Source organism: Spea bombifrons, chromosome 5 (assembly GCF_027358695.1).
Source record: "Spea bombifrons isolate aSpeBom1 chromosome 5, aSpeBom1.2.pri, whole genome shotgun sequence".
NCBI classification, from domain to species: domain Eukaryota; kingdom Metazoa; phylum Chordata; class Amphibia; order Anura; family Pelobatidae; genus Spea; species Spea bombifrons.
This window is the reverse complement of record NC_071091.1, coordinates 4,269,858-4,296,352: the sequence shown is the minus strand read 5'-3', so window position 1 is coordinate 4,296,352 and position 26,495 is coordinate 4,269,858. Positions and strand designations below refer to the sequence as shown.

Sequence of the window (26,495 nt, the reverse complement as noted above, 5' to 3'; positions counted from 1 at the left end):
TATGTGTTTTTAATGCTTTTTCTATGTGTTTTTTTTATTTCCACATACATTTTTTTGCATTCAGTTATATCATGCCATGAATTTGAAGCAACGCCCCTTTGAGGCCACACCCATGCTGAAGCCCCACCCCTAAAATACAGTTAAAAAAAAATTGTGGTCATAGATTTAAAAGCTATTTTTTTTTTTTAAACTATATCAAAAGTGAAATGTGTGACAAAGATGGCAACCAATGACTTTCCTGTCCACGATCTATTATTATGAAGCAAAGGGTTAAAATAATAATGGCTATCCGGGGCTAACCCCGCCCCTTATGTGGCTAGCCCTGCCCCTTACACAGAGCCACTCCCCTAGAAGAGGGAGAACTCTGGATAGCTTACCCTGGAAGTACCCAGGTATGGTAATTATGTACGTCTTGAGAACAGGAAGCTATGAAAGCTTTTAATTACGCGTACAGAATAATATGTAGGAGTTTTCAAAGTCAAATATGAGGACAATCAGTCATAATTCCAAACTAGAGGGTCAGAGACTTAATGAGTCTTACTTTACGGAGAGGGCGATAGATAAGTGGAGCAGCCTCCCAGCAGAAGTGGTAGAGGGTAATATTGTAGGGGTATTAAACATGCGCGGGATAGACATACGGCTTCTGAATCTAAGACGAGACCAACGACTGATTATGGTTTGAGTCTTTACAGCAAGAGAATCGGGACGACTAGATGGGGGCCAAATGGGGCCGATCTGACGGAGCTTAGGACTCTAAACAGGACATAAATGACCCCGAAGCCTCTGTGGTCTGCCTTTCACCTCCATTATTCTTGAACTCGTTAAGCGGACAGCGTTGCTCCAGAACGGTTACATTCCCCACGGCATAAAAGGCGATTTAAAAAGTTTAATTAAATAGAAGGAACGCCGCGGTACCCGACTCGCTCGGAGATTACTGGAAGAACAGCCCTCGGGACTCGGAATCCTAATACTACGCACATTATCGCGCGGGTAATCGCACCGCACACAGAGGCCTTCAATACTTTATTACCTCTAAGGAACGCTTAATATAATTATCCTTCCACAGACATTTCAGGCGTCGTTACGTCAGTCGTTAGTTAAGGGTCATATCTAGGGCTGCAACTAACGATTATTTTAATAATCGATTAATCGGCCGATTATTTTTTCGATTAATCGATTAATCGGATAAAAAAAAACAATATGCAAATTTTTCGTTTATTTAAAAGAATTTAATGAACTGGATGTTAAAAAACAACTTAAAATTTACATTAACATTCTTATTTTGTTATGATGTAATAAAAAAGTACAAGAACCCAAACACAATATTTATGAAACAAAATAACCCCAAACATTCTGAAAAGAGGTGGACTATTACTGTTCAAGAAACTTTGCCCCAGCCCTGGCACTTTGCCCCAGAACTTTGCACCCAGCACTTTGCACCCAGCCCTGGCACTTTGCACCCAGCACTTTGCACCCAGCACTTTGCCCCAGCCCTGGCACTTTGCATCCAGCACTTTGCACCCAGCATTCAGCACTTTGCACCCAGCACTTTGCACCCAGCACTTTGTACCCAGCACTCAGCACTTTGCGCCCAGCACTTTGCCCCAGCCCTGGCACTTTGCACCCAGCACTTTGCACCCAGCCCTGGCACTTTACACCCAGCACTTTGCACCCAGCCCTGGCACTTTGCACCCAGCACTGGCACTTTGCACCCAGCACTGGCACTTTGCACCCAGCACTTTGCACTGTGCCCCTGCACCCAGTCTCCAACTCTGCCCTGCACCCAGCCCTGCCCCCACATTCTGCCCTGCCCCCACACTCACACTCTGCCCTGCACCCACTCTGCCCTGCACCCACACTCACACCCTGCCCTGCATCCCCACCCCCACTCTGCCCTGCACCCAGTCTCCCACTCTGCTCTGCACCCACACTCACACCCTGCATCCCCACCCCCACTCTGCCCTGCACCCAGTCTCCTGCCCTGCACCCCCCACCCCCACTCTGCCCTGCACCCCCACCCCCACTCTGCCCTGCACCCCCACCCCCACTCTGCCCTGCACCCACACTCACGAACCGCTCTGTGCGAATGGAGCCACTCGCACAGAGCGAACCGCTCTGTGCGAATGGAGCCACTCGCACAGAGCGAACCGCTCTGTGCGAATGGAGCCACTCGCACAGAGCGAACCGCTCTGTGCGAATGGAGCCACTCGCACAGAGCGAACCGCTCTGTGCGAATGGAGCCACTCGCACAGAGCGAACCGCTCTGTGCGAATGGAGCCACTCGCACAGAGCGAACCGCTCTGTGCGAATGGAGCCACTCGCACAGAGCGAACCGCTCTGTGCGAATGGAGCCACTCGCACAGAGCGAACCGCTCTGTGCGAATGGAGCCACTCGCACAGAGCGAACCGCTCTGTGCGAATGGAGCCACTCGCACAGAGCGAACCGCTCTGTGCGAGTGGAGCCACTCGCACAGAGCGAACCGCTCTGTGCGAGTGGAGCCACTCGCACAGAGCGAACCGCTCTGTGCGAGTGGCTCCATTCGCACAGAGCGATTCGCTCTGTGCGATCCGTGCACATAGACATGAAGAATACTTACCTCCGGAACGCGTCACATCCGTCACGTAGCTGAAAGAAGGCGGAGACTGCAGAGCGTGTAGCAGAAGCGGGGAACGCTCGCGGAGGTAAGTAAAAGGAGCCGAGTGCTCCAACAACGAATTGATCACTCGATTAATCGATAACGGAAATCGTTATCGATGATTTCCGTTATCGATTATTATCGATTTTATCGATTCGTTGTTTCAGCTCTAGTCATATCGGACCTCGGTGGTCTCTTCAACTGAACCAGCATCAAATATTCATGAATAAGCATTTTGTAGGCGGGGGATAGGAGGAGTTGTAGGATGATAATGGCCCAATCAAGGAGTGGGCAAAAGCATACTTGGGATCTTCTAGGCTCCGGGTACACAGAACCCACCTCTTGCGGGATGAGGATGATGTTGCGGACGGCTCCTGCTGAAGTCAGTGGGTGTTCCTGCTGACATCATGGGACACACCCCATTTTAAGGGGGAAATTAAGGGGGGGTGTCAGGACCCTGCTTCCACGACCTGGAGATGCGGAGTTCCCAGCTATGGGCATAAGACAGGTTGAGAAGTCAGGGAATGGGAGGGGGTAGAATGAGAGCAAAACAATCAGGGGAAGGGGCAGATATAAGACACGTTACTGACTATTCAGAAATGGGTGTGGCTTTTTATAGCCCCGCCTATTCCTCCTTTAGCCCGTAGCCCATGTAATTTGCCCACGACCGATTGGTATCTTGGTAACATTAACCAATTAGCTTTAGCCAATAATCGCTTCGGTTTCACGCGGCTGTTTATCCGCCGCCTTTAAAGGAAACAGATTTTCTGTTTTAAAGAAAACCTATTTCCTAAGTTAACTTTGGAAAAAAGGGACCAAAAAGTTTGGCAGTCTCAGAGGCAAACGAGATAATCAGAGGTATCGTTATATAGCCGGGAAGCTGAGGTTTCATAAGCATAAAGCTGGCTGTATAATTAATTTGAATTAGCATGAGTGTGTAAACATGAGTGTTAGTATGTGTGCATGTGTTTGAATTAGCATGAGTGTGTATGTGTAAATGGGAGTGTGTTAGCATGTGTGCATGTGTTTGAATTAGCATGAGTGTGTATGTGTAAACGGGAGTGTATATGTGAAAGAGTGTTAGCATGAATGTGTACATGTAAATGGGAGTGTGTTCGCATGTGTGTATGTGTGCGTTTTACCAGTGTGTGTTTGTGTGTTAGTTTATGAATGTTTGTATGCATAAGTGTGTGTATGTGTGAAAAAGGTAATTATGTCTCAGCGCCTCACTTCACACCTAGCAGGAACAGAATCAGAGCGTGCGTCTCCCCACACATACACACAAAAGCGATAAACCGAAAAAAGAAAATGAGTACTGAAGTGCGCTTAGTGCAAAAAAAATAAAAGACAATATTAAACTATTGTATTCTTGTGTTTGTGTTTATATAAAATATATATATATACTGTATTCATATTATATACACACACACGTTATATAGACATAAATCCCGCTGAATTTTGATATATAAGAGGCATCCCTCATCTCACGAAAACTTAAAAGCGCTTTTTATTTTTTTTTTACACTGAAGGGAACTTTACGCTACTTTTCTTTTTTGTATGTATGTGTGTTAGTGTGAGAAAGTGTAAAATGCGTGCCAGTGTGTGTATTACTGAGGGGGAGGCAAGGGGCCGGTGGGGCCACTTGGTCTTTTCCTGCCTCCAGGCCAAGGGGTCAGCCCTTCCCTGGTCTCATCTTTTGCTACAAATTTCACTGAAAAGTAATTTTATCTGGCGGTGTGAGATTCGGTACCAGGCACTAGAGTTTTTCCACGAAGACTCATTTTTCACGTCGCCCCTCAGCCGAACGAACAATAATTCTAAATATTTCTCTTAGCGGCAGACACCGTTAAAAAAAATAATAATAATGTTAACGTCTACGTTTACTAAAACTTTACAGTCATTTGTATTACTAAACGCGTTTTCTCTCGCGATTCCGAGGCTACCAAAAATATGTTTTCTGAAGAAAACGGTTTAAGCCGAGGAATGTCTGCAATTACTGGGATCCTAATTAAGAACGGTCAGCTCGGAGCATTTCATTAATCAGAGATAAAGAAATCTCTCTGGCGTCTCATCTTGGTCTTATCTTCCTTTTCCTTCTTCCCTTATGCTTGCACCCCATAACTCTCTCAACTTCCATTTCTGTTCTTTTTCCTTTAAACCGTGCGTCTTTTCTGAATTCCGATAAAAATTTTCTCTTATAAGGGTTTCCCTTCTGCACCCATTAAATATATATATATATATACACACATATATACACACACACAAATAAAAGAGAATAATAATAATATAATATATATATATATATATATACACAAAGATAATATATATACAAATAAAAGATAAAAAAGATAATATAAATATATATACACACACAAATAAAAGATAATATATACAAATAAAAGATAATATAATATTTATATATATATATATATATATATATATATATATATATAGTTTCATTTAAAACAATAAATAGAAACATAGAATCTGCTGGCAGATCGGCCCCATTTGGCCCCCGTCTAGTCTTCCAATTTATTCCTGCTGCAAAGACTTAAAGCTTAATCAGTCGTTGGTCTCGTCTTAGATTCAGGAGCCGTATGTCTATCCCATGCATGTTCAAATCCCCTCGCTCTATTACCCTCTACCACTTCTGCTGGGAAGCTATTCTACTCATCTACCACCCTCTCCTTACGTCGCACCTAAAAATCCTGAACGTGGTAATCCCGTTGAGAGAACTTGAGGCAGCTCGACCCTTGATAATACCGCTTTAAAATAGGTATATGCCGTACCCTAGAGAGACATGCGTTATATTCTGTACTTAAGCTATAACAGCTGCTGGACATTCATTAAAAAAAAAAAAGCTATTAGCTCCCTGGCTCTGAAGGCGGATGATTTGTCTTTCTATACGCTAAGCCAGATCGGCATAATGTAGGAATGCAAGAGAATATCAAAGAAGAAGAACGCGCCGGAGATAAGAAGGATTTGGCTCGCTTAGTCAGTTTCTTTTCCTTGGAAGTTGAAACGTCCTAATATTCTGGTTTATACCTGGGAACTCAGGGCGCGTGGCAAGAGGGGCATCTGCCCCAGGCACAGCAACATGAGAGGCACGCTGCAGCCAGGTGGCGCCAACGTGCCCGCTCCTCCTTGTCGTTCCTTCTGCTTCTGGGATGCCATCAAGGAGCGGGGCCCCTAACCCTGCCCCAGGAGCCCTAGGTAAGGCTCTGTGGGGGAACTCTGGATTTCACTTGGGGTCTCTCCACAGTCAACCCCATTCAAGGCAATTTTGAGCTAACCACATCCTCTTTATCCCAACCGTGCCCCCTTCTGCCTCTTACAAGTAGCAGAAGAGGGGAAGTATTTTATACCCCACGAAGCAGAATATAGTGTGATATCTGCCCTAAGAAAACATCAGCCCTGCCGTGCTGCGTGTTTGGGCACGATGGACACCTTCATGTATATCTAGTTCTGGAACGCACACGTTCTAAAGAGACAGCATTAAAATAAATGCAAGTATCCCAAAAAAAATGCTGTCGTTTCTTCCTTTCTCAGGAAGACTCAGGATTTCACACTGGAGGAAAAACGGACACAAATTGGGTAGATCCAGGCATGGTATGGGTGGAGCTATGTATCTGTCCCCGCCCACCTAACGGTCCAAGTGCAAACTTAGTTTTTCAGACATGGCTTTTCCATTTTGGCTTTATTTTTTGTTGAATAAATGATGACACGTGTAATATGCCATGTCTTGTTGTTCATTTTAGGTTGCATTTACCTAATTGTTAGACCTGCTAAGGAACAGATGATTGTTCTTATGTCCTGATATGCAAGAGCATAGAATTCTTTTCCAGATGACTATAGCCACCTCAAGATGCTAGCATTGCAAGATGGCCACATGGGGGCTACAACTAAGGTCTGTGTCACAGCAGCACAGACCTCCATTGATTTTGCAGCTCCCTAGGCCTACCAGGGCAGATCAAAGGATCTCTCCAACCAGTCCATGATCCCAACTGCCTGCAGGAACATGGGGCATCTACACAGGACAGGGACCAAAAACCATATGAAAACCAGGACTGTTGGGAAATATGCTATTGGTATCATGGTACATATGACTTTAACCCCTCAATCACTATCGAGTAGTTACACGGCCTGTATATAAATCGGGATGTTGGGACAAAAGCTAAAGCCGTCCGGAAATTATAGAGAATTTTGCTGATCAATTTCAACATTTAAAAAAAATTAAATATTAAGAAATGAAATTAAACAAATACTGTTTGGGCTAAAAATATTACAAGTAAAGCACTGTTGGGGAAATCATTTCTTTAAAAATCCATACCCATCACCAAAAAAATTAAAAAAATAAAAAAAATTGTTGAGGATCGTGTCATTTAATTGGCAGGCAATTCTAAAAACTGCCTGGTTAAAAATTAGAATAGAACAGCCACGCAGCAAATCCTTATACATTTCAGCAAATTTACCGGTAAAACGAAATCTACATTTTTTGTAGTTACATAAGCCAATCAATGGCCTGAAATTCTAAATTTAGAAATCTTATATAACACGATTCAAGCAAAACTCAATGAACCGTGAAGAACCGACTACACCTTGTCTGCAGAGGACCTCGACACGCTCGCTGCACAATATATATATATATTCTTCTATCAGGATTTTATGGTAAAAAAAAAGAAAAATAAGGAAAAGAATATAAATGATAATAGTTTTTAATTCCTTTCTAAATGTTAAACTAAAAGACATCATTCCTATAATCTGTGCTTTATATTTTTGCATTGAACACTTAGTTGTCATGTGACACAAAGACAGGCACTGATAGGTTATTGCCATAGCTTTAAAATATATATATATATATATATATATATATATATATATATATATATATATATATATTATTATTATTTTTTTTAAGTATGTTTTTGTTTTTTTATGAGAATTAACCAGCAGGAGAAAGAAATTATATGCTACGGTTTATTTACATAAAAGGAAAGAATTTTTTTAAAATAACTTTACAAAAAGTACAAAGTAAAGTTACAAAGTGAGTCAAGGTTGTATTTGATAAAAGCGCCAGTCTGATTTTACATTCACGAATTCCTGAATTATGAGGATTTTAACATTTTCAGACTAACTTAAAGTATGAATCACTCAAAATGTGCGAGGACGTGAAAGAAATTAAATTGCGGCGGGGGGGAAATAAAGCAAAGAGACTAGCATGGAGGGGGGGGGGCATATTTGATTGGAGTAAAAAAGAGGAGGTCATGAAGAAAGGTTTGTCCGAGTAGATGATTTTGTCTTTGTGGTAGAGGGTGATACAGTGAGGGAATTTAAACATGCATGGGATAGGCATATGGCTCCTGAATCTAAGACCAACGACTGATTAAGGTTTGAGTCTTTACAGCAGGAGAAATAGGTGAATAGATGGGGGCCAGATGGGGCCGATCCGACGACAGGTTTTATGTTTTAGTTCCCACACATATCCTTGTTGTAGCTGCCGAGGGGGGGAATAACGGAGGAGGCATCAGCTTCCCGAGCTCTTTGCATAATTAGAGGCAGTAGAGTCTGATAAGGGCAGATTAGCTATTAAATGATATGGGACCGGCTCACACGCTTCATCTGGTGATAGATTGCCTCACGAGTTACATTAAAAAAGTGAATTGCTCTAAAGGGGTAATATATGCAAATATATGTTAATTAAATCAGTACATGCCACAGCTTCATTTTCTTTATTAAGCCAGTCATGGGATATTTACTTAAAAAGACAGATGGAGGGTGTGTGTATATAATACACACAGGAACATATATGTGTTCACTCCCATCACTCCTGTGTTCCAATGGCGCTTTATCACTCCCATCACTCCTGTGTTCCGATGGCCCTTTATCACTCCCATCAACTCCTGTGTTCCGATGGCCCTTTATCACTCCCATCAACTCCTGTGTTCCGATGGCCCTTTATCACTCCCATCAACTCCTGTGTTCCGATGGCCCTTTATCACTCCCATCAACTCCTGTGTTCCGATGGCCCTTTATCAATCCCATCAACTCCTGTGCTCCGATGGCCCTTTATCACTCCCATCACTCCTGTGTTCCGATGGCCCTTTATCACTTCCATCAACTCCTGTGTTCCGATGGCCCTTTATCACTCCCATCAACTCCTGTGTTCCGATGGCCCTTTATCAATCCCATCACTCCTGTGTTCCAATGGCCCTTTATCACTCCCATCACTCCTGTGCTCCAAAGGCCCTTTATCACTCCCATCACTCCTGTGTCCAATGGCCCTTTATCACTCCTGTGTCCCACGTTGTGTTCACTGATCCAAGTTTAAGTTTAAAAGGCTAACTGATGGTTAGAAACCCTTTTGTAATTATGTTACAGCCAGAAATGTCCTTGTTTTCCATAAAAACAGCTGAGTGACCCCAAACTTTTGAATGGTAATGTAAATTTATATACATACACACCTTCCTAGTTGGCCTAGATGTTAATTATGATCTTAAATAATAAAAGGGGTCGATCCCTTACAAAATTAGAATTTTCTTTTATGTTCCCGTCACAACTGAGCCGTGTCCGAGGGCTCCCTCTTCTCTACCTTGGGGGCAAAAGAGGATTGAGCCACATGGGAGAAAAGCCATTACCATCAGTAAAACTTTGTATTAAATATACAATCGCCCCCCAAATTATCTTATTCGTCACTTTGTTCAAGAAAGGCGTCGTCGGGAAAAAAAAATCCTAATTAGAACGATACAAACAGCTTCCGTTATTAAGGTCAAACCTAACGATATTAATATAGCAAATATATACCAAGCAAACATTGCTTAATGTACACAGCAGGACGCTCCGAAAATACCTAGCAATGTAATAGTTACGGAGCGGACTTTCAACTCCCCTCACCCTTGCAAGGTACATATTTATTATTCGGTTGAATAACTACGGAACACATACCTGCAAACAAATCTCTTATCCTCGACGTGTCCATTACAAGCTCATTAAAAGAGCCGGGTTCGCGGTCTGCGAGGTTGGCACACAACGATCTGGTCTAACCTCGCCTTCTGTTGGCGGAGAATCCAGAATATACGGACAAACAAATTTACTTTGTAATATAAATCCGGTGACATCATCGCACCAAGAACTTCTTGAATTATGTTGATTTGCTCAACCAGTGGCACAGGATATAGATAAAAAAAATTTGGGGGAGAACTTGTTGAGATAAAATTCTAATGAGGAACGTTCTAGGTTTGTCATGAAGAGTCGAGAACTCTTTATAGAATGCTACATCCAGGGAAGGGCTGCCAAGTTCGAGGCTTTGGTGGCGCAGATCAACCTAAATGGAAAAGAGTGTCCCTCAAAATGGGATCTTCAGTCCGGTCCAACATAAAATTCCCAAAAAGGACCCAGTTATGGTGGAAGAGGTCTTTCTACTTTAGATATCCCAGTGGCCATAGGGGAAAAACAAAAATGTTCCAGTAATCTGAGAATCCAGGGCCAGTTGTGGCATCCCCAGCTAGGTCTTTGGCGCATCATCCGAGGGATAGGACCTCACTGGTCACGGATGACCACCTTGCGTGTGCACCTTAAGTTAGCCTACACGCTTCCATTAATTCATGTACTAATTCTGTCTAATGTTCTTGGTTTCTACAGAGGAATGGGGCAACATAGGGTGGGTTTTAACCAAAATGGACCCGATCTGGACATGCTGATTAGGAGAAGTGAGAAGGTATCAATGGTCATTGACCCCTGTCCCTCAGCTTTTTGTCTTGCAGAAGATGCGATCCAGATCCATCAAAAACAAAATGTAGACAGAGGTGGGGTTTGGGATTTTTTTTTTTCTTCTTTTAGTTTAAAAAAAAAAAAAAAAAAAAAAAAAAAAGAATTTCCGTCCTCTAATGTATCGAATTGCCTTGTGTGTTTAGAATGTTCCTACCGTAAGAAGCGCTCCTGGAATAGTTGGCGCTAATGATAAAGTTAAGTAAAAAATATATAATTTTATAATAAAATAATTACCGTTTCTTTAACATAAAAATATACTTGTTTGCCCGAGGATATCCCTCTTCATCCTTAAAACCTTTGGCCCACAAACCTGCCCCTTTGCTCCGACAACCAGCCCAATCACCCTGTGAATCTACCCCTTCATCCTGATGTTCTGCCCCCCTGAAAACGGTTTGAAAAGGCTGAGATTCCGTGGAGCCGAGTCCGTGAGAAATCTAAAAAATGCAGAAGCGCTTTGTAAACGGCGCCCGTAATTTATTGCACGTAAACCGAGCTATAAATCTTAAACAAAATATACGTTGAATGCAGAGTCTGTAAAGAATATAAAAGGAGATAAATATATAAATATAGAGAGAGAGCGTCTGTCTCTTTATGAACTTCCCCTTTAGAGAAGGCGCGTCTGGACATCACAAGATCGCATGAGAACATTATCTTGGAACGTTCATGATAAGGAGGTAACCGACACACTCATGAGTTTGGCTTCGTCTCGCTTTGCACATCAATATATATAACTTCAATTATAGGAATTAATTTAAGCTGATTGGGTTACACGGGTGTAGGACGGGAACGTGTAGGTCAATTTAACTTATTGGCTTATTCACGGGCTGATGCTTTGCCGTTTGTACATGGAGCCTTTAATTAAGTTCAGTTTTCACCATACAGACATAGCTGGGAACGTGTGCGTATAAGGGCAAGCGTGAGTGTGTGTGTGTGTGTGCGTATAAGGGCAAGCGTGAGTACGTGTGTGCGTATAAGGGCAATCGTGAGTACGTGTGTGCGTATAAGGGCAAGCGTGAGTACGTGTGTGCGTATAAGGGCAAGCGTGAGTATGTGTGTGCGTATAAGGGCAAGCGTGAGTACCTGTGTGTGCGTGCATATAAGGGCAAGCGTGAGTACGTGTGTGTGCGTATAAGGGCAAGCGTGAGTACCTGTGTGTGCGTGCATATAAGGGCAAGCGTGAGTACCTGTGTGTGCGTATAAGGGCAAGTGTGAGTACGTGTGTGTGTGTGCGTATAAGGGCAAGCGTGAGTACGTTTGTGTGCGTATAAGGGCAAGCGTGAGTACGCGTAAGTACGCGGCGTGCGTGCGTTTGAAAGGCCCTCACTTTGAAGATTCTGTGCTGTGCACTTCATATTAAAAAATAAAATTATTAGCAATATCCACCATAAAACTTTAAATGACAAAGTTTTTTTTTTTTATTGTGAATTAATTGTGAATTTCAGCAAAGGACATAGGGTCACACATTGCTTCCAGAACATTCCTGTAAAAAACACATCAAAAACTGTATTAATAAGAATGCTAATTAAAACACACTTGGTTTACACAGCCTTTACATTTTTAGAATGATTTACTTCCTAAACCCATCAATTACCAGTAAATTGACATTCCGGCGCAAAATAATGCTCTTGCCCATCCCTCTGGAGAGAAAAGGATTAAGACGCTTTATTTTCCTAAATCACTTACTTAAAAACATAAATACATTAAATATTTACAGCAGAAAAAAAGTCATTACGGGGGGGCCCTCTCTGCATGCATCTCGTTTTGGATCTGAATGGCGGTGTCAGAATATTGTGTGACACTTATATGCTATCACACTTTATTATAATTTATTATACTATTATTATTATTAATGAGAAATCAGCAGCCAATCTCATCACACCGTAAAGACCTGGGGGGACCCCTCTCTGCGCACCGAGGCTTACGAGGCTCTCGTATAACAGCCCCCACCTGTTCGGTACTTTGTAGGCTCATTCAGCCAAGAAATTATTTTAACCGGAAGGAATTCTACCATTAAATTGCACTGGGATATTCTCGAAATCACTGGAAAACAAAGTACATTTTCTCCATTTTCCTGTAAAATCTTATCAACGGATTTTTCTTAAAGGCCCCCCCCCGATATGACGGCCCACGCATGTAGATTACACACGAGTCCCATGTAGGGGACAAAACATATCGTAGGGGAGGCAAACGTTAAAAAACAAAATGTAGCAAGAAAATACACCATCACGTCGAATATGACAGCTCGGGAATATCTGCTTTTGGAGGCTCACTACTGTGGCTGAGGGTCATGGGAGTCCAAAAATGTTCAACTTCCTTTTCTTATTGAAAAAGATATTTATGCATGATAAATAAGTATATAATATAAACATATAATATATAACAAATGTTTACATTTATAGAGTTTTGACAGCTAGGTCAGAACCTGTGAAATCACCGTCTGATCCTCGCCACCATACAGTTATTTATGAAATTTTTTTTATGTGTTGTCGTGGTTACAGACAGGCAGCGATCTAATCTTTATTTTTCTTTATATTTAGATAAATACTGACTACACCGCTGTATGCATTGGAAGCCTTTCCGCAATATGTACATGTAAGGTATTTGTGTGGAATCTTGCCAGAGAAAGCCTATCAGAAGTAATCCCACCACTCCTGATTGGTCCATTCTGCTCATGAGAGCCAATCAGGAAGATTTTGATCATACCAGATCATGGTTTTATTTTCCTGCACCCTCATTGGGCCTAAGCGTCATCACAGCTCCATCTCTATCGGTCAATCAAATAGCTAGCTCTTCTATTATTATTGTTTATTGATGTATTTGGCGCGGGTAAACAGGACATAAAAGCAGCGCATGACATAAAAATTAAGACAAAAGGTCTTGGGTCGTTGATTACTTTTTAAGGTTTATTTGTTGCGTATGACCTTGACTTACGTTGGCCAACCTCGCCAACGCTCATGGTTAGATGTTCCCGTGCCTCTGTTTTTACCCAGCCTATGAGTTTTCCCAGATTCCTTAGCTACCTCGCTCGAGATTTATCCTGTATTCCACCTCCTTGCCAGGCCAAAGAAGTTCTGAGACCCATCGAGTACCGGGAACACTCGATCAGATGGTAAAGGTTTGTTGTAGATGGAAACCCTACCAGCAACGCTGGGCATTCCAACCGTAGGGTTCGCTTGGAGACCGTTGTTTTATATGCGTATCTCTCTTTGATCTTTTATCTTGATGGCTCTCCAAGGAGTCAACCCACAAGAAAGATTCCATTAGAGACTTAACATGCAACCAGCTATGAGATCATCCCCTCCCCAAGATCTCCCGTCAAGATCTACTTTACAATCAGTGCATACTCCAGATAACAACGAGATTAACGTTTACAAAACCAGAGAATGTCATGAGTCAGAAGACGGCTCTCCCTGCAACCATTAGGCGAGAGCAAATATTTAACCAAGGGATAAGTGGGGAAGAAAACAACATGATTTTTCATCCTACCTTTACAGGGAAAGGCACAATTACATGCTTTGTCAGTTAAGCAATTGATGAAAGGTGCCCTGTTTGCACGAGAATTAACATAACTCAATTTACATATAATGTTTATTTTTAGAAACTTTTGGAGACAAGACCCCTTTTTTTATACAAAAACAAGTCTCCAAAACTGCATAAAAGAGATAAGAAAAAAAAATAGAATACTAATACAGTCTTGTCGTTCATTCCAGGAGGCTAAAGGTGAAGAGCTGGACAAGTCCTTAAGGGTTAATCCAAGAGGTTTTATGGTCATTTGTTCCATGAAAAAGCATAAAAAGGTGAAATTAGCCCAAACATTTCCATTACTAGCCCAGCATGTTACTCTCATGCACCAACCCTTAGGGTTGTCAAGGTTTTGCCCTGCGCCCCGCAAAATGGCCTGGATGGACTGGAAGATCCATTCCAATGGAACAAGAATACCTTCTGAACCAGCGCTGTCCGACTTCTCGGAGGGAAGGGATATAATTTAAAATCACTTTGAGGGACCCAACATTGGACGTCCCATTCCAGATGACCTTGATGTCTTTTTTCAACTTAAATTACTGTTACCTAGACAAGCATTTTTATTACAGGACCATAGGTTGGAGTGAGGCTTCACCGAGGACTTTCTGTGACCTTTACGTAACTCAGACATTAAGAACAAAAACACTGCATTTTAGTTATAGAATTAGATCAATAAACCCATTTCCTGCTGTTTCTACACATATTATCGGGGCTTTTAGGGCTGTAGAACCGTGCGATCCCCTCATACCCAGCAAACATTCTGACCTCCTAGAAAAGAGGGGGCATCGGGGGAAGAGAGAGACACAAAGCGGTCCATCTCCTATTACATTCCCTTACGAAAAAATTACTGCAGTTTTTCTGAAGTAATACTGCAGTTTTTTGGACATGAAAAAACTGCAATACTGCACTTTTACTGCAGTATTACTGCACATTTACTGCATTTGTACTTCACTGTACTGCAGTTATTTTTGTACGGAAGTACAAATGCAATAAAGCTACAGTACTTTGAAGTACAACTGTAGGTTTGCAACATTAAAAAAAAGTGCAGTAAAAGTGCAGTATTGCAGTTTTTTCATGTCCAAAAAACTGCAGTATTACTTCAGAAAAACTGCAGTAATTTTTTCGTAAGGGTTGGTTGGGTATTCGGAAGTAGCAGGTATTTTTGCAGGAAGCAGAATTTCTCTGCGGATTAAATATGGCAGCCTATGCCATGTTTTTGATCAATAATTATCCCTCGGGGGAGGCGTCACAGCGAGGTGTGCCTGGAATATTAAATCCAGCTGTAGACAGATCGACGGCCGGTGCTATCGAGCTATGGAATTTTCTGAATTCTGACATAGAACCACTCAGAATCTCAAAGATTCCACCATATGGCTGACATTAACTCTTATCGTAAAGTGTCTTTAGGCCGTCAGTCACAGACAATAACCGTAAAGAATAAATGGAAAACAAGTTGTTGGATGAACACACATTGTGGAAAATCCATGAACACCATACGATATGTATCTTAATTTAATCTCTTGGGGAAAAAAGATATATATAGATATATATATATATATATATATATATACACACACACACACAGACGCACACACAACCTTTCCAAACAATTTTTCCTGGTTTTGCAGGAAAAGCATACAGCGCAGATGGGGTTAATGCTGTAAATGACTATTGTAGCTGGAAACGTCTGATTTTTAATGGAATCTCTTCATAGGCGTACAGAGGCCCTTTATCACTCCCATCACTCCTGTGTTCCAATGGCCCTTTATCACTCCTATCACTCCTGTGTTCCAATGGCACGTTGTGTTCGCTGATCCAAGTTTAAAAGGCTAATTTAGTCAGAAAACCCTTTTTGTAATTATGTTACAGCCAGAAATGTCCTGGTTTTCCATGAAAACCGCTCAGTGACCCCAAACTTTTGACCTGTAGTGTGTATCCTTCAATTCCATACGAGATTTAAAAAAAATACTCTCCTTATGGTACAAGACATATATTTTTATTTCCAGATGGTTAAGATGTCAGACACTTACGAGAAATGAATTTTAATGGTTTCCAAATATCTAGAGGTTTCGTTGCAATAAAATTTTGGCTTAAATGTTACTGGTTTGCCTTAAATTCTTTACATATGACTCACGGTGAAGCTTATATTATTAAATCAAATAAAAACGATGGTGTTGGTAAATTAATAAGGTACAAACTTTTAAAAACAAAATGGTAACAGGACCAGGCCAGGGAAGAAAAACGACCCCGGCACTTTAAGGCCAATGGCTACTAAACGACATGGATACGGATACCGGCCAGATCCACGAAGCCGTCTCCTATGCCACAATAAAGGTAAGTTTATGATGCTGTCAGCCACCGGGCATTTTTACAGGTTGTCACATGACCTGTAAGATTAAAAAGGTGCTGATCCACCAAGAGTGCCACAAATGCCACCAGATACGAGCCGCATCATGTAAAGAGATGTAAAATAAACCTACCATTGTAGGTCCTCACAAGCTCCTCCACCATGCATTAAATCACAGCACTCAGACCTCCTCCAACCAGAGCAGTGCAGAGGGCACAAATTGCTGCGCTGAAGGGTGTTTTTTTTGTTTTGTTTTTTTTTTTTTGAGGAAGAATAATGGATTCCAATGAATATAAAAAGCCGTTTCCTGCTGTTTCTATACACATTATCGGGGCTTTTAGGGCTGTAGAACCCTGCGATCCCCTCATACCCAGCAAACATTCTGAGCTTCTAGAAAAGAGGGGGATCAGGGGAGGAAAGAGGGGGATCAAGAGAGGAAAAGGTTGCATGGGATATATATATATATATAGATAGATAGATAGATAGATAGATAGATAGATAGATAGATAGATAGATAATATATATATATATATATATATATATAGATATATATACACACACACACACATATATATACACATATACGCTAACTATGGGGCCAAAAGAAGGTCTGGCCCCACTAAAGAGAGACACTTGGGAGGTACGGTCTGTTCACAGGTAAGGGTTACGTTGGCTTAACGGCTTTCTTAATACAATAATGGAGTAAATGTGCTTTTAAAAAGACCCCACTCGTTGCTCAACGTCCACCAAAGCTTTCCGCAAGTACAATTCTTGTTATTCCCCAAGAGATATATATATATTTATATATTATATATATACATACACACACACACCATAAGTACGGCTGCCAAAATACATATAGTGTATCGATTATTCCAGGCTGATCTCAGCGCAGCGTTGTGTCGGTCGGTCGCGAGCGAACATTCCATTTATTATATTTGGTAATTAAACATATGGATATTAAAAAACACACACAATCAGCACAAAATTGAATCCTATTGAATTCCGTATCATTAGATAACGAACAGAAAAGCATTTAAGGAGATTAATGCGCTTCAGAGGACAGCCGCGCAAAAGAAAAATCAATGGTTTTCCGGGATTTCCAGGTACGGCTTCGCCGGACCTCGTTAAGATAACAAAACTGATGGATAAGTCGTTTTCTCCGAGGACTTCAAAACAATTAAGATAAAGTGACCGCTGTCGGGATTCGCTCCCTTGGGAAATCTGGATATTTGTTAAAGAGAATAAAGACAAAGAAAGAGGTTTTCAAACAATAAGCTCGGAACAGGCGATACGAGACACGTTACGAGACGACAGCCCTATAAAAAAACCCCGTCCGTGTCTCTTATTCTCAGAGAATTCATTTCGTCATAAACTTTAATTTCTAAAAAGCTGCATTTTTAGGAAAAATCCAGGGCTGAGGTATTTTACGTACCCCTCCCCCCATTTTAAAAGGCTGAACGGAGCACTCTTGTTTTAGGGGGTGTGGTTAAGGGTGTGGCTAGGGGTGTGGCTTAACAAAGGCTGTTTATGGGACTTATACGACTTATCAAGAGCAAGTAGGTAATGAAACGGTCACTGAAACACTACTACAAAATAATTATATAAAAGATAATACATTAAAGCTGCTTTCTCATTGGCTTCTTCCCCCCCCCTTGCTAATGAGTAAAAAAATAAATAAATGAAATATGTCCAACTGCCATAATAATAAATAATAATAAATGAAAGCTCGTCTTTTAGCCAACTACAGTTCAAATTATGGCGTCTACTAAAAAATCTGGAACAACTTTGTGTCCAATACAAATAAATTTCAAATTTAATAATATTAAAAAAAAAGGCAAAATTACATCCAACTCAAATAAAAACAAAATAAATAACAAAATATATATATTTTTTAATATACGGTATAAAAAAGAAACAAATGCGTAGATCAAAGATGCCTTTTTTTTTTTATATATAGCTATAGGAATGTAACTATGGTTCAAATTATGAGGTCTACTAAAAAATGGAGCAAAATTACGCCCAAGCCAAATAACTTATTATTTTTTAATGGCTGTTTTTTAATGTGATGTTTCTAAATTCAAGTGTTCCTGGCCCTTTTATTTTTATTGGTTTTATACGTCCAAAAAAATTACATTTTCCTTTATTGCACAGAAAAAAAGCGAAAGAAATGGACCTTCAGGTCTAAATACACTTTAGAATTATTAAAAAGTATTAAATCTGTTACCAGTTTTCTCTGTGTCAAAGCCACGCAATTTTAAATGAAATGTCACAAAATGTGCATATTTTTGGAATGGAGGAAAAATAATCATTTACGACATTAACCCCATCTGCGCTGGATTTCTGATCGGTGTCATGCTATTTTAATGGACAAAATGTGCTTTTCTTTCAGAAACAAGGAAGTTTCTAAGTGACCCCAAACTTTTGAACGCTAGTGTATACCGGAGCAAGACCGTCACCGCGGTTTTTATATCGACTTCAACACACTGCCAATCACCTAAAGACGCGAAGACAGAAACGTTTTAAGAAACGTTTTCGGTTTCTAAGCAACAACCTATGAGTGCCTGCTTTTATGTCACATGACAATTTAGTGTTCCCGAGAAAAACTACGAAAGTGTCAAAACGTCATGCGATTATACAGTTATTTTTGGGAAGGGTTGGGGAATTCAGCAGTACCAGGAATGAGGATTTCTAATCCTTCATTTATTCACAAGTTTGGGGCTTTTTTATGTATTTTAATTTTTTATTTTTTTATTATTATTATAATTTTTTATTTTTTTTTTTAATTTTTTTTTTTCCTTCCAGGATGTCATTTGTGCCACCCTCCCTTTTTTTTTTTTAAACATATATTTAGGTATATTTCGTTTCTATGGATCCGCATTTACATGGAAACACATTAAAATGATTTTAATTGCACGTGCGCAGGCGCCGTGATTTATGGAATCATGAAGTTGCTGGCGTGCGAACAATTAATATTATTAACAGTGTTTTCCAATAGCAGCTACGACACCGAATAAAAATAAATTAATAAAAAAATTCGAGGGGGGGGGCGGCATTAACTCTACGAAACGCAGCCGGGGAAGCCAAGAACACAAAACACAATACATTGTAAATTATTTCCGAGAGCCTTAAGTGCCGTCATTCCAGCCCAAGAGAAACGGGATACGAGGAGCAATAACAACATATTTGGCAGTAAAATCAGATCGTTAAACCGAGCGCTAAATCAAAACGCTTATAAACTTTCCTATTCTGTGACGCGGCCAGAAGGTGTGCGGATCCAGAGACAAGTCCCGGGAGTCAAAGTCCGGGAGAGGGGCTTGTTTAAAAAGGAGGAGAAATGTTAGAACAAGGAGGCCAGATTCAGCGGTTTAGATGGAATGAAAGAAAGTTTTAATTGACTAAGAGTAGTAGGTAAATGGAACAGCCTCCCAGCAGAGGCGGTAGTGGGATAGGCATACGGCTCCTGAATCTAAGACGAGACCCACGACTGATTAAGGTTCGAGTCTTTACAGCAGGAGAAAGGGGCGACTAGACGGGGGCCGGATGGGGCCGATCTGCCGTCAGCAATATTAACACTTAAACGTCCTTGTAGAAAAAGCACATTCTCCGATTAAGCGGATAAACCTTAGCAGATCTTTGGTTTTATTATTCTTTGAAATGAAGATTTAATTTGAAAAACAGGCTTTTTTGGAATGTTTATGGCAACAACAACAACCACCTATCAGTGCCTGCTTCTGTGTCACATGGCAATGAAGTGTTCCCAGCAAAAAAAAAAAAAATAAATAAAAAAAAATTATTATAATCATATTTAGAAAGCAGTATTTTGACACAATTTTTTTTTTTAACAGGTACTGTTCCTTTCACAAGCTTTTAGCATAAATCTACCAAACCATAATGAATAAAACATCTCGTCTCTTATTCTCGATCAGCGTAATTATTCTGTAATATTTACATATTTTGTCTCACATCCGTGACTCGACGTGGCAAAAATAGCAATTTTCTAAATTCCTGCCACGCACACCATGGCTGCCTGAACCAATCGGTGACGATCAGCAACTTGGCGTCAGGGGAGAGGAAAAATCATGCAGGGAATCGGAGACGAATTTGGCCATATTTTTTTGAGGAAGATAAAGTTTTTTCATACAATAAATTGGCAGAAAACATATAGCAGACAGCTCATACGTACCCGATGTGTGGTTTTCGCTCTCCATGTACCTGAAACAATCGTCCTGTTTTTTCTGAATTAACAACATGATGGTGCATTCGGGCGGCACGCAGAACACCTGAGGACAAAAAAACGGGTGTGAAAAAGGGAATAATGGCACAGAAACTGACACCTAATTCATAACAGCCAAGGGTAGGTTCCATAAATCACTCCAATATTTTATTTTACAGCTTCCTGGGCTGGACGGAAGGGGGGGGGGATCAGAGGATCTTCCCAACGGACCCATGATCCCCACTACCCGGGAGATGTCTGCCAAATTCTAGAGCTATATCCCTATCCCACTATCCTACCACCTCTGCTGGGAGGCTGTTCCATTTATCTACCACCGTCTGAGTAAAGTATAACTTCCTTTCATTCCATCTAAGCCTCTGACCCTCTAGTTTTAGATTAAAGCCCTGGTAGAGGTTGCATTGTGGGCACAGGCCACACTCGTCAAATTATACCACAGTATAAAAAAAAGTTTTCAAACTACATATTTTCCGTCTCCAAAACGGTGTCATTACTGAGAAAAATCGCCGATCCTTACAAATACGTTGAAAGGATATTAGTTAATGTATCATGACAGGCGGCGCTCAATCACGGAGAGATACTTTGTTTTATTAAATCAGGGCTATGACACGGAATGATCTATGACATCAGACACGGGTGTCGGCGGAGGACACGGCGGGACGGGTCAGTGCCGGACGGAGCTTTCGGCAGATCTAGGTTAACCTGGACGGATGAAACCGGACAGGCAGAGACAAAACGTGGGAATCCTACGGCTCACGGGGTAGCGATGGGGTCACTGTGATAATTCGGGAACGGAGACTGATGTTAACAGGGATCTCAGAAATTTAGGTTTATTCCTCGTATCAGAAAAAAAAATATTTTCAAAAATATTACTTTGTTACTTCTTTTTGCCCAATAATATAATCTTTTCAGGCAGCTGCATATTAGCCATCAGTTCTCCCTCTGTTACCTGAGCTCCAATCTACTAGACAAACCCCCCGACTCCTTATGATACTGCCTGTGGGAAACAATAGAACGGCTCGGTCTTAATCACCCAGCAGGACTCTCTGACTAATGAAAGTCTATGGAGGAACGGACTTCATTAGCATTGCCATAAAGCAGGGTTCGGCAAACCCCAGGCACCAGGTCACCATATTGATAAGAAATTGCTTCCTTGTGCCAAAGGTTTTGCAGTGGGGGGGCTGTACTTTCTGTAATGGCGGCCCCCACATTGCAGGGAGCCCTGTGCCTAGTACCCCAAACACCAGGCGCGCAGAAGCAAACCGTGTGTAAGGACCATGAGGGAACAAGCAGCAGAAGAGCGGTCTAGAACCAACTAAGGTATAGGTACAAAAAAGCGTGTGTGTAAGTATGTCACAGTGCGTGTGTATTTTACACACCAACATACTTACACACACACGCCTTTGTCATGGAGGCAATGTCTCTGTTTGGCATATTCAGAACTTCCTGCGAGAAGAACCTGGATGGACCCGCCAACTTCAGGAGAAAACTTTATCTGCGTTAAGCGCGAGTGATACGGGGCTGGCGCAATGCGTCCTGCAGAAGTTCATCGGAGGTGGTCCTCCATAACGAGTGCCCTCAAGTCAAGATGTCTGGGTCTACTGGAAACTTAGCCAACACGTCTTTCAATACATACAACATCTTGGGGGTCTCCATCGGCTCGCCATTTAAATGAATAAAACACAACCAACTAACCAAGGAGATACCGAAATCTGGATTCTTGGGTCTCCTTGAACAACAAGACCCTTGGCCACCACTCCTCTTCCTACATCGACCTTACTTCTCATGCCGCCGCTGCTCAGGCGGTTAGAAAAACCTCTCTCTCCGTCTCCTTCCAAAAACTTTCCGTTGCCTCTTAGCAAACCCTTGAAACCCAAGATATTTGTATACAAAAACTTAAGAACTGCTTTCGCATGATCATGTTCCTCCACCACGGCCAACTCCAACTCCATCTCTATATAAAAACGAGGTACCTGCTATACGAGGGCCCCGCTAATGGATTCCAAATAAAATCCGATTACGGGCAGAACAATAGCCGCCCGGCCTTTCCAGAAAACGGCCAAAGTTTAAACGGGACTTAAATCCTCGGCATAATCTCCTTTTCTAATTTGTTTGCCCACAAAGTAATTAGCTTGGCTTTGGGCAGACCAACTACAAATAAATGAAAGGATCATATTTAACGAGCCCTGATCTGATTCAGCGCAGAAATGTTTCTTATCGATTGTTCCGGCGATGCCGACAGACGTGTTGGAACTCGCTTTATCGCGTCGAGTCCCTATTTTGTTTGTTTGGGGTTTTTTTTTTTAACACGATATTTGTCAATATGAAAAAAGAGTGCGCTTGCGGAAAAATATTGCAAGTTCTAAAAGCGGATTGTGGATCGGAATGAGCGCGCTCGGCTTGATGTAACATGTCAGCGAACCCGACACTCGTCTCCGCTCAAGTCATTATTATTATTATTTTCCGTTTCCAAGTCCGCACAGAACGAGAGAGAGAGGGTGCGACGGGACAAAAAAAGGCTATTATGTGTCAGCGGAGATAAATATAATAAAAGAAGGGGGAAAACAAGTTTACTAAAACAGACGCAATGTCCGACTCTTACAAAAATATAGAATCTGCCGGCGGATCGGCCCCCATTCGGCCCCCGTCTAGTCTCCCGTTTCTCCTGCTGTGAAGACTCAAACCTTAATCAGTCGTTGGTCTCGTCTTAGATTCAGGAGCCGTATGGCTATCCCATGCGTGTTAAAAATGTAAACACTATACTAGCTATATAAATATATACAAATTTTAGGGATTTTTGGGCTGTAGAACCCCCGTTATACCCTCAAATCCAGAAAAAAAGGAAATCGGGAAGAAAGAGGGGCTTTCTTTAGTCAATGTCCAGCTCGGTGATTAAGACCGAGCCATTCTAATAATCCCCACAGGCAGTATGATAAGGAGTCAGGGTGTTTGTCTAGTACACCGGGGCTCAGATAACGGAGCGAGAACTCATTCAAATGGCTGATTTGCAGCTGGCAGCAAAAAAACTACAAGTGGGTAAAAGCTTATTTTTAATCAGATACCAGGGATAAAAAAAAACAAAACATAGAAGTCAAAGAAAAATGCTTGTGTCTCGTGTACATAACTGTAATTTCAGTTTGCTGACAGATTACATGCCCTGAAAAGCCTATAATGGTTAAATCGGTCATTTCTTCCTAGCGAGTATATATTTTTTCCTAATTCCAATATATTTCAAATAAATAAATCTTATGTTCTGCAAAAAACGGACTAGATGCTTTTAATAAAAAAGCAAATGTCAAATGCGGTTTCCTTAAGCCGGCAAAGCATCAAGTTACATACAAAAACCACAATGTTGCGAAACTATAAATCAAGACATTTTCATAAATAAATCCAAGAAGCTGAAGAAACACAATTTAAAAAAGTCACGTTATCGGCCAATTTTTTTATTTTTTAAAAGAATATTATCAGCAAATATCCGTCCCCCGCTACTATAAAAAGGTGATATTCTGCATGGATGAAACTTTAACTGATCTCTATCATATGAAGCAGCGCTATATATTTTATTATATAAATAAAAATTATTCCCTAAAAAAAATTAAAAAATCAGAAGCACAATTTTAGAGCAATAAATCCTTGTTTTTTTGTGAATGGTGTGGACATTCAGAGGCGCTAGGAATGGCATTTCGCTATCACACGTCGAGCTCTCCCACCCTCGTCAGCTGCCCTTGTCAATTATCACCCGGAGCTAGTGAGTCATTAAGTGCTAAGGTGCGAAACGCGTCAGTTTTCCAAGTTGCTTCCATTTCACTTTAATAAGCAGGGATAAAAGAAGCCTAGCCACCCACAAGCTTGCAGGGGTGTATGAATTATTAAGTGTTAAGGAATGAAGACGGCATATTACTTGGAAATGTGGATCCATTTACTGTAATGCTTTGGAACATGGCAGTCGGCCCCCGGAACATGCTACCTGCTTCCTATCAGCTAAGGTGAGACACATGGGAAGTAGCCATTGTAGATGCCTCATTTAATCATCTTTGAATATTACACAATATTACATTTTACAGTCCAAAATACACCAAGTGTAGATACAATGGAAGCAGCTATGTTAACAATATGGGAGAGAACAGGAAGTTAAGTTGCTGATTGTTGTTGATTGGCTCACAGAGTCTTTGCAAGGGTAGGGATTCACTATTTTTTTTTTTTTTTTTAGAAAAAACAATCTTTAAGAAGGGAAATTTAGCAGGTAATTGTGGTGGGGCCACTTTTTGCCACAAACCTAATCTTTAGCAAAAAAAAAAAAATTAAATAATCATCGTACCAACAGACTGAACATTTTGTGATTTAAAAGGCCAGTACCATGGAATCATTCTATGAAATATATATAATTTTATTTTGTTATTTATTTAATAAAAAATTTCTTTTGGGTACTTAAAATATTAGCAGCAAGTACTCTTATGTAACAAACGTTGCATTTTAATTATAATATAATGAAGGAATGGAGTATAATTATTAATTTAGGAAAACAATTTATTGTTAGGTATTTGAAAATCTAAATACACTGGAAATAATTTTGCAGTGAACTTTACTAATAACGAAAATGTTTGCCTTTGTGGCCCTGTATCTCGTTAATGACGTTATTGACTTAAAATCAATAAGTTAAATAAAAGCACAGAAAGCAATTACGGCAAATTCATTTCCTTAAGTAATTTAAAATAAATATATATATATACTGTGCATATATATATATATATATATATATATATATATATATATATATATATATATATATATAGTATAGTCGTTAAGTTTGTGCTCCTCTAGTATATACATTTTGTATATTAATTTTGAGTTAATATTGTTTGTATTTCTTTTTCTAACACATACTACAAAAGTATAAACAATTCAGCAGTGCCAGTGGAACAGCACCTTTAATACTTACTGTACTTTTTAGACTTTTTTTATGGCCAATTTATTTAGGGCAACAATAGAGATACAATGTTTGTACGGAAAATACACTTTCTTTTACAAGTTTGGGGTCACTCGGCAGCTTTCATGGAAAACAAAGTAATTTCTGGCTGTAACATAATTACAAAATGGTTCTAACGATCAATTAGCCTTTTAAACTTAAACTTGGATCAGCGAACAACATGCCATTGGAACACAGGAGTGATGGGAGTGATAAAGGGCCATTGGAACACAGGAGTGATGGGAGTGATAAAGGGCCGTTGGAACCCAGGAGTGATGGGAGTGATAAAGGGCCATTGGAACACAGGAGTGATGGGAGTGATAAAGGTCCATTGGAACACAGGAGTGATGGGAGTGATAGAGGGCCATTGGAACACAGGAGCGATGGGAATGACAAAGGGCCATTGGAACACAGGAGTGATGGGAGTGATAAAGGGCCATTGGAACACAGGAGTGATGGGAGTGATAAAGGGCCGTCGGAACACAGGAGTGATGGGAGTGATAAAGGGCCATTAGAACACAGGAGTGATGGGAGTGATAAAGGGCCATTGGAACACAGGAGTGATGGGAGTGATAAAGGGCCATTGGAACCCAGGAGTGATGGGAGTGATAAAGGGTCTCTGTACGACTATGAAGAGATTCCATTAAAAATCAGCCATTTCCAGCTACAATAGTCATTTACAACATTAACCCCGTCTGCGCTGGATTTCTGATCCTTTTCATGTTATTTTAATGGACAAAATCTTCTTTTCTTTCAGGAACAAGGAAATTTCGAAGTGACCCCAAACTTTTCAACAGTAGTGTAATTACTTTCTAGTATATGAGTCAAACAGGGACATTGATCGAATAAGAATCTGTTTAGAATGTTACGGGATCAGTAAGAAGAAGACAGAACCTGCTGGCAGATCAGCCCCCGTCTAGTCGCCCGTTTCTCCTGCTGTAAAGACTCAAACCTTAATCAGTCGTTGGTCTCGCCTTAGATTAAGGAGCCGTATGCCTATCCCGCGCATGTTTTGACCTCTGC

General features: G+C 40.9%; 1 protein-coding gene across 1 annotated transcript in view; it reads right to left on the bottom strand.

Moving 5' to 3' along the window:
* The window catches only part of LOC128498026 (vasoactive intestinal polypeptide receptor-like), an 87,541-nt gene that overhangs the window by 37,550 nt on the left and 23,496 nt on the right, over positions 1 to 26,495 (bottom strand). The window contains exon 2 of the mRNA XM_053468296.1: positions 20,459 to 20,555. Coding sequence (XP_053324271.1) covers positions 20,459 to 20,555 — 97 coding nt within the window. The remainder of the gene's footprint in view (positions 1 to 20,458; positions 20,556 to 26,495) is intronic.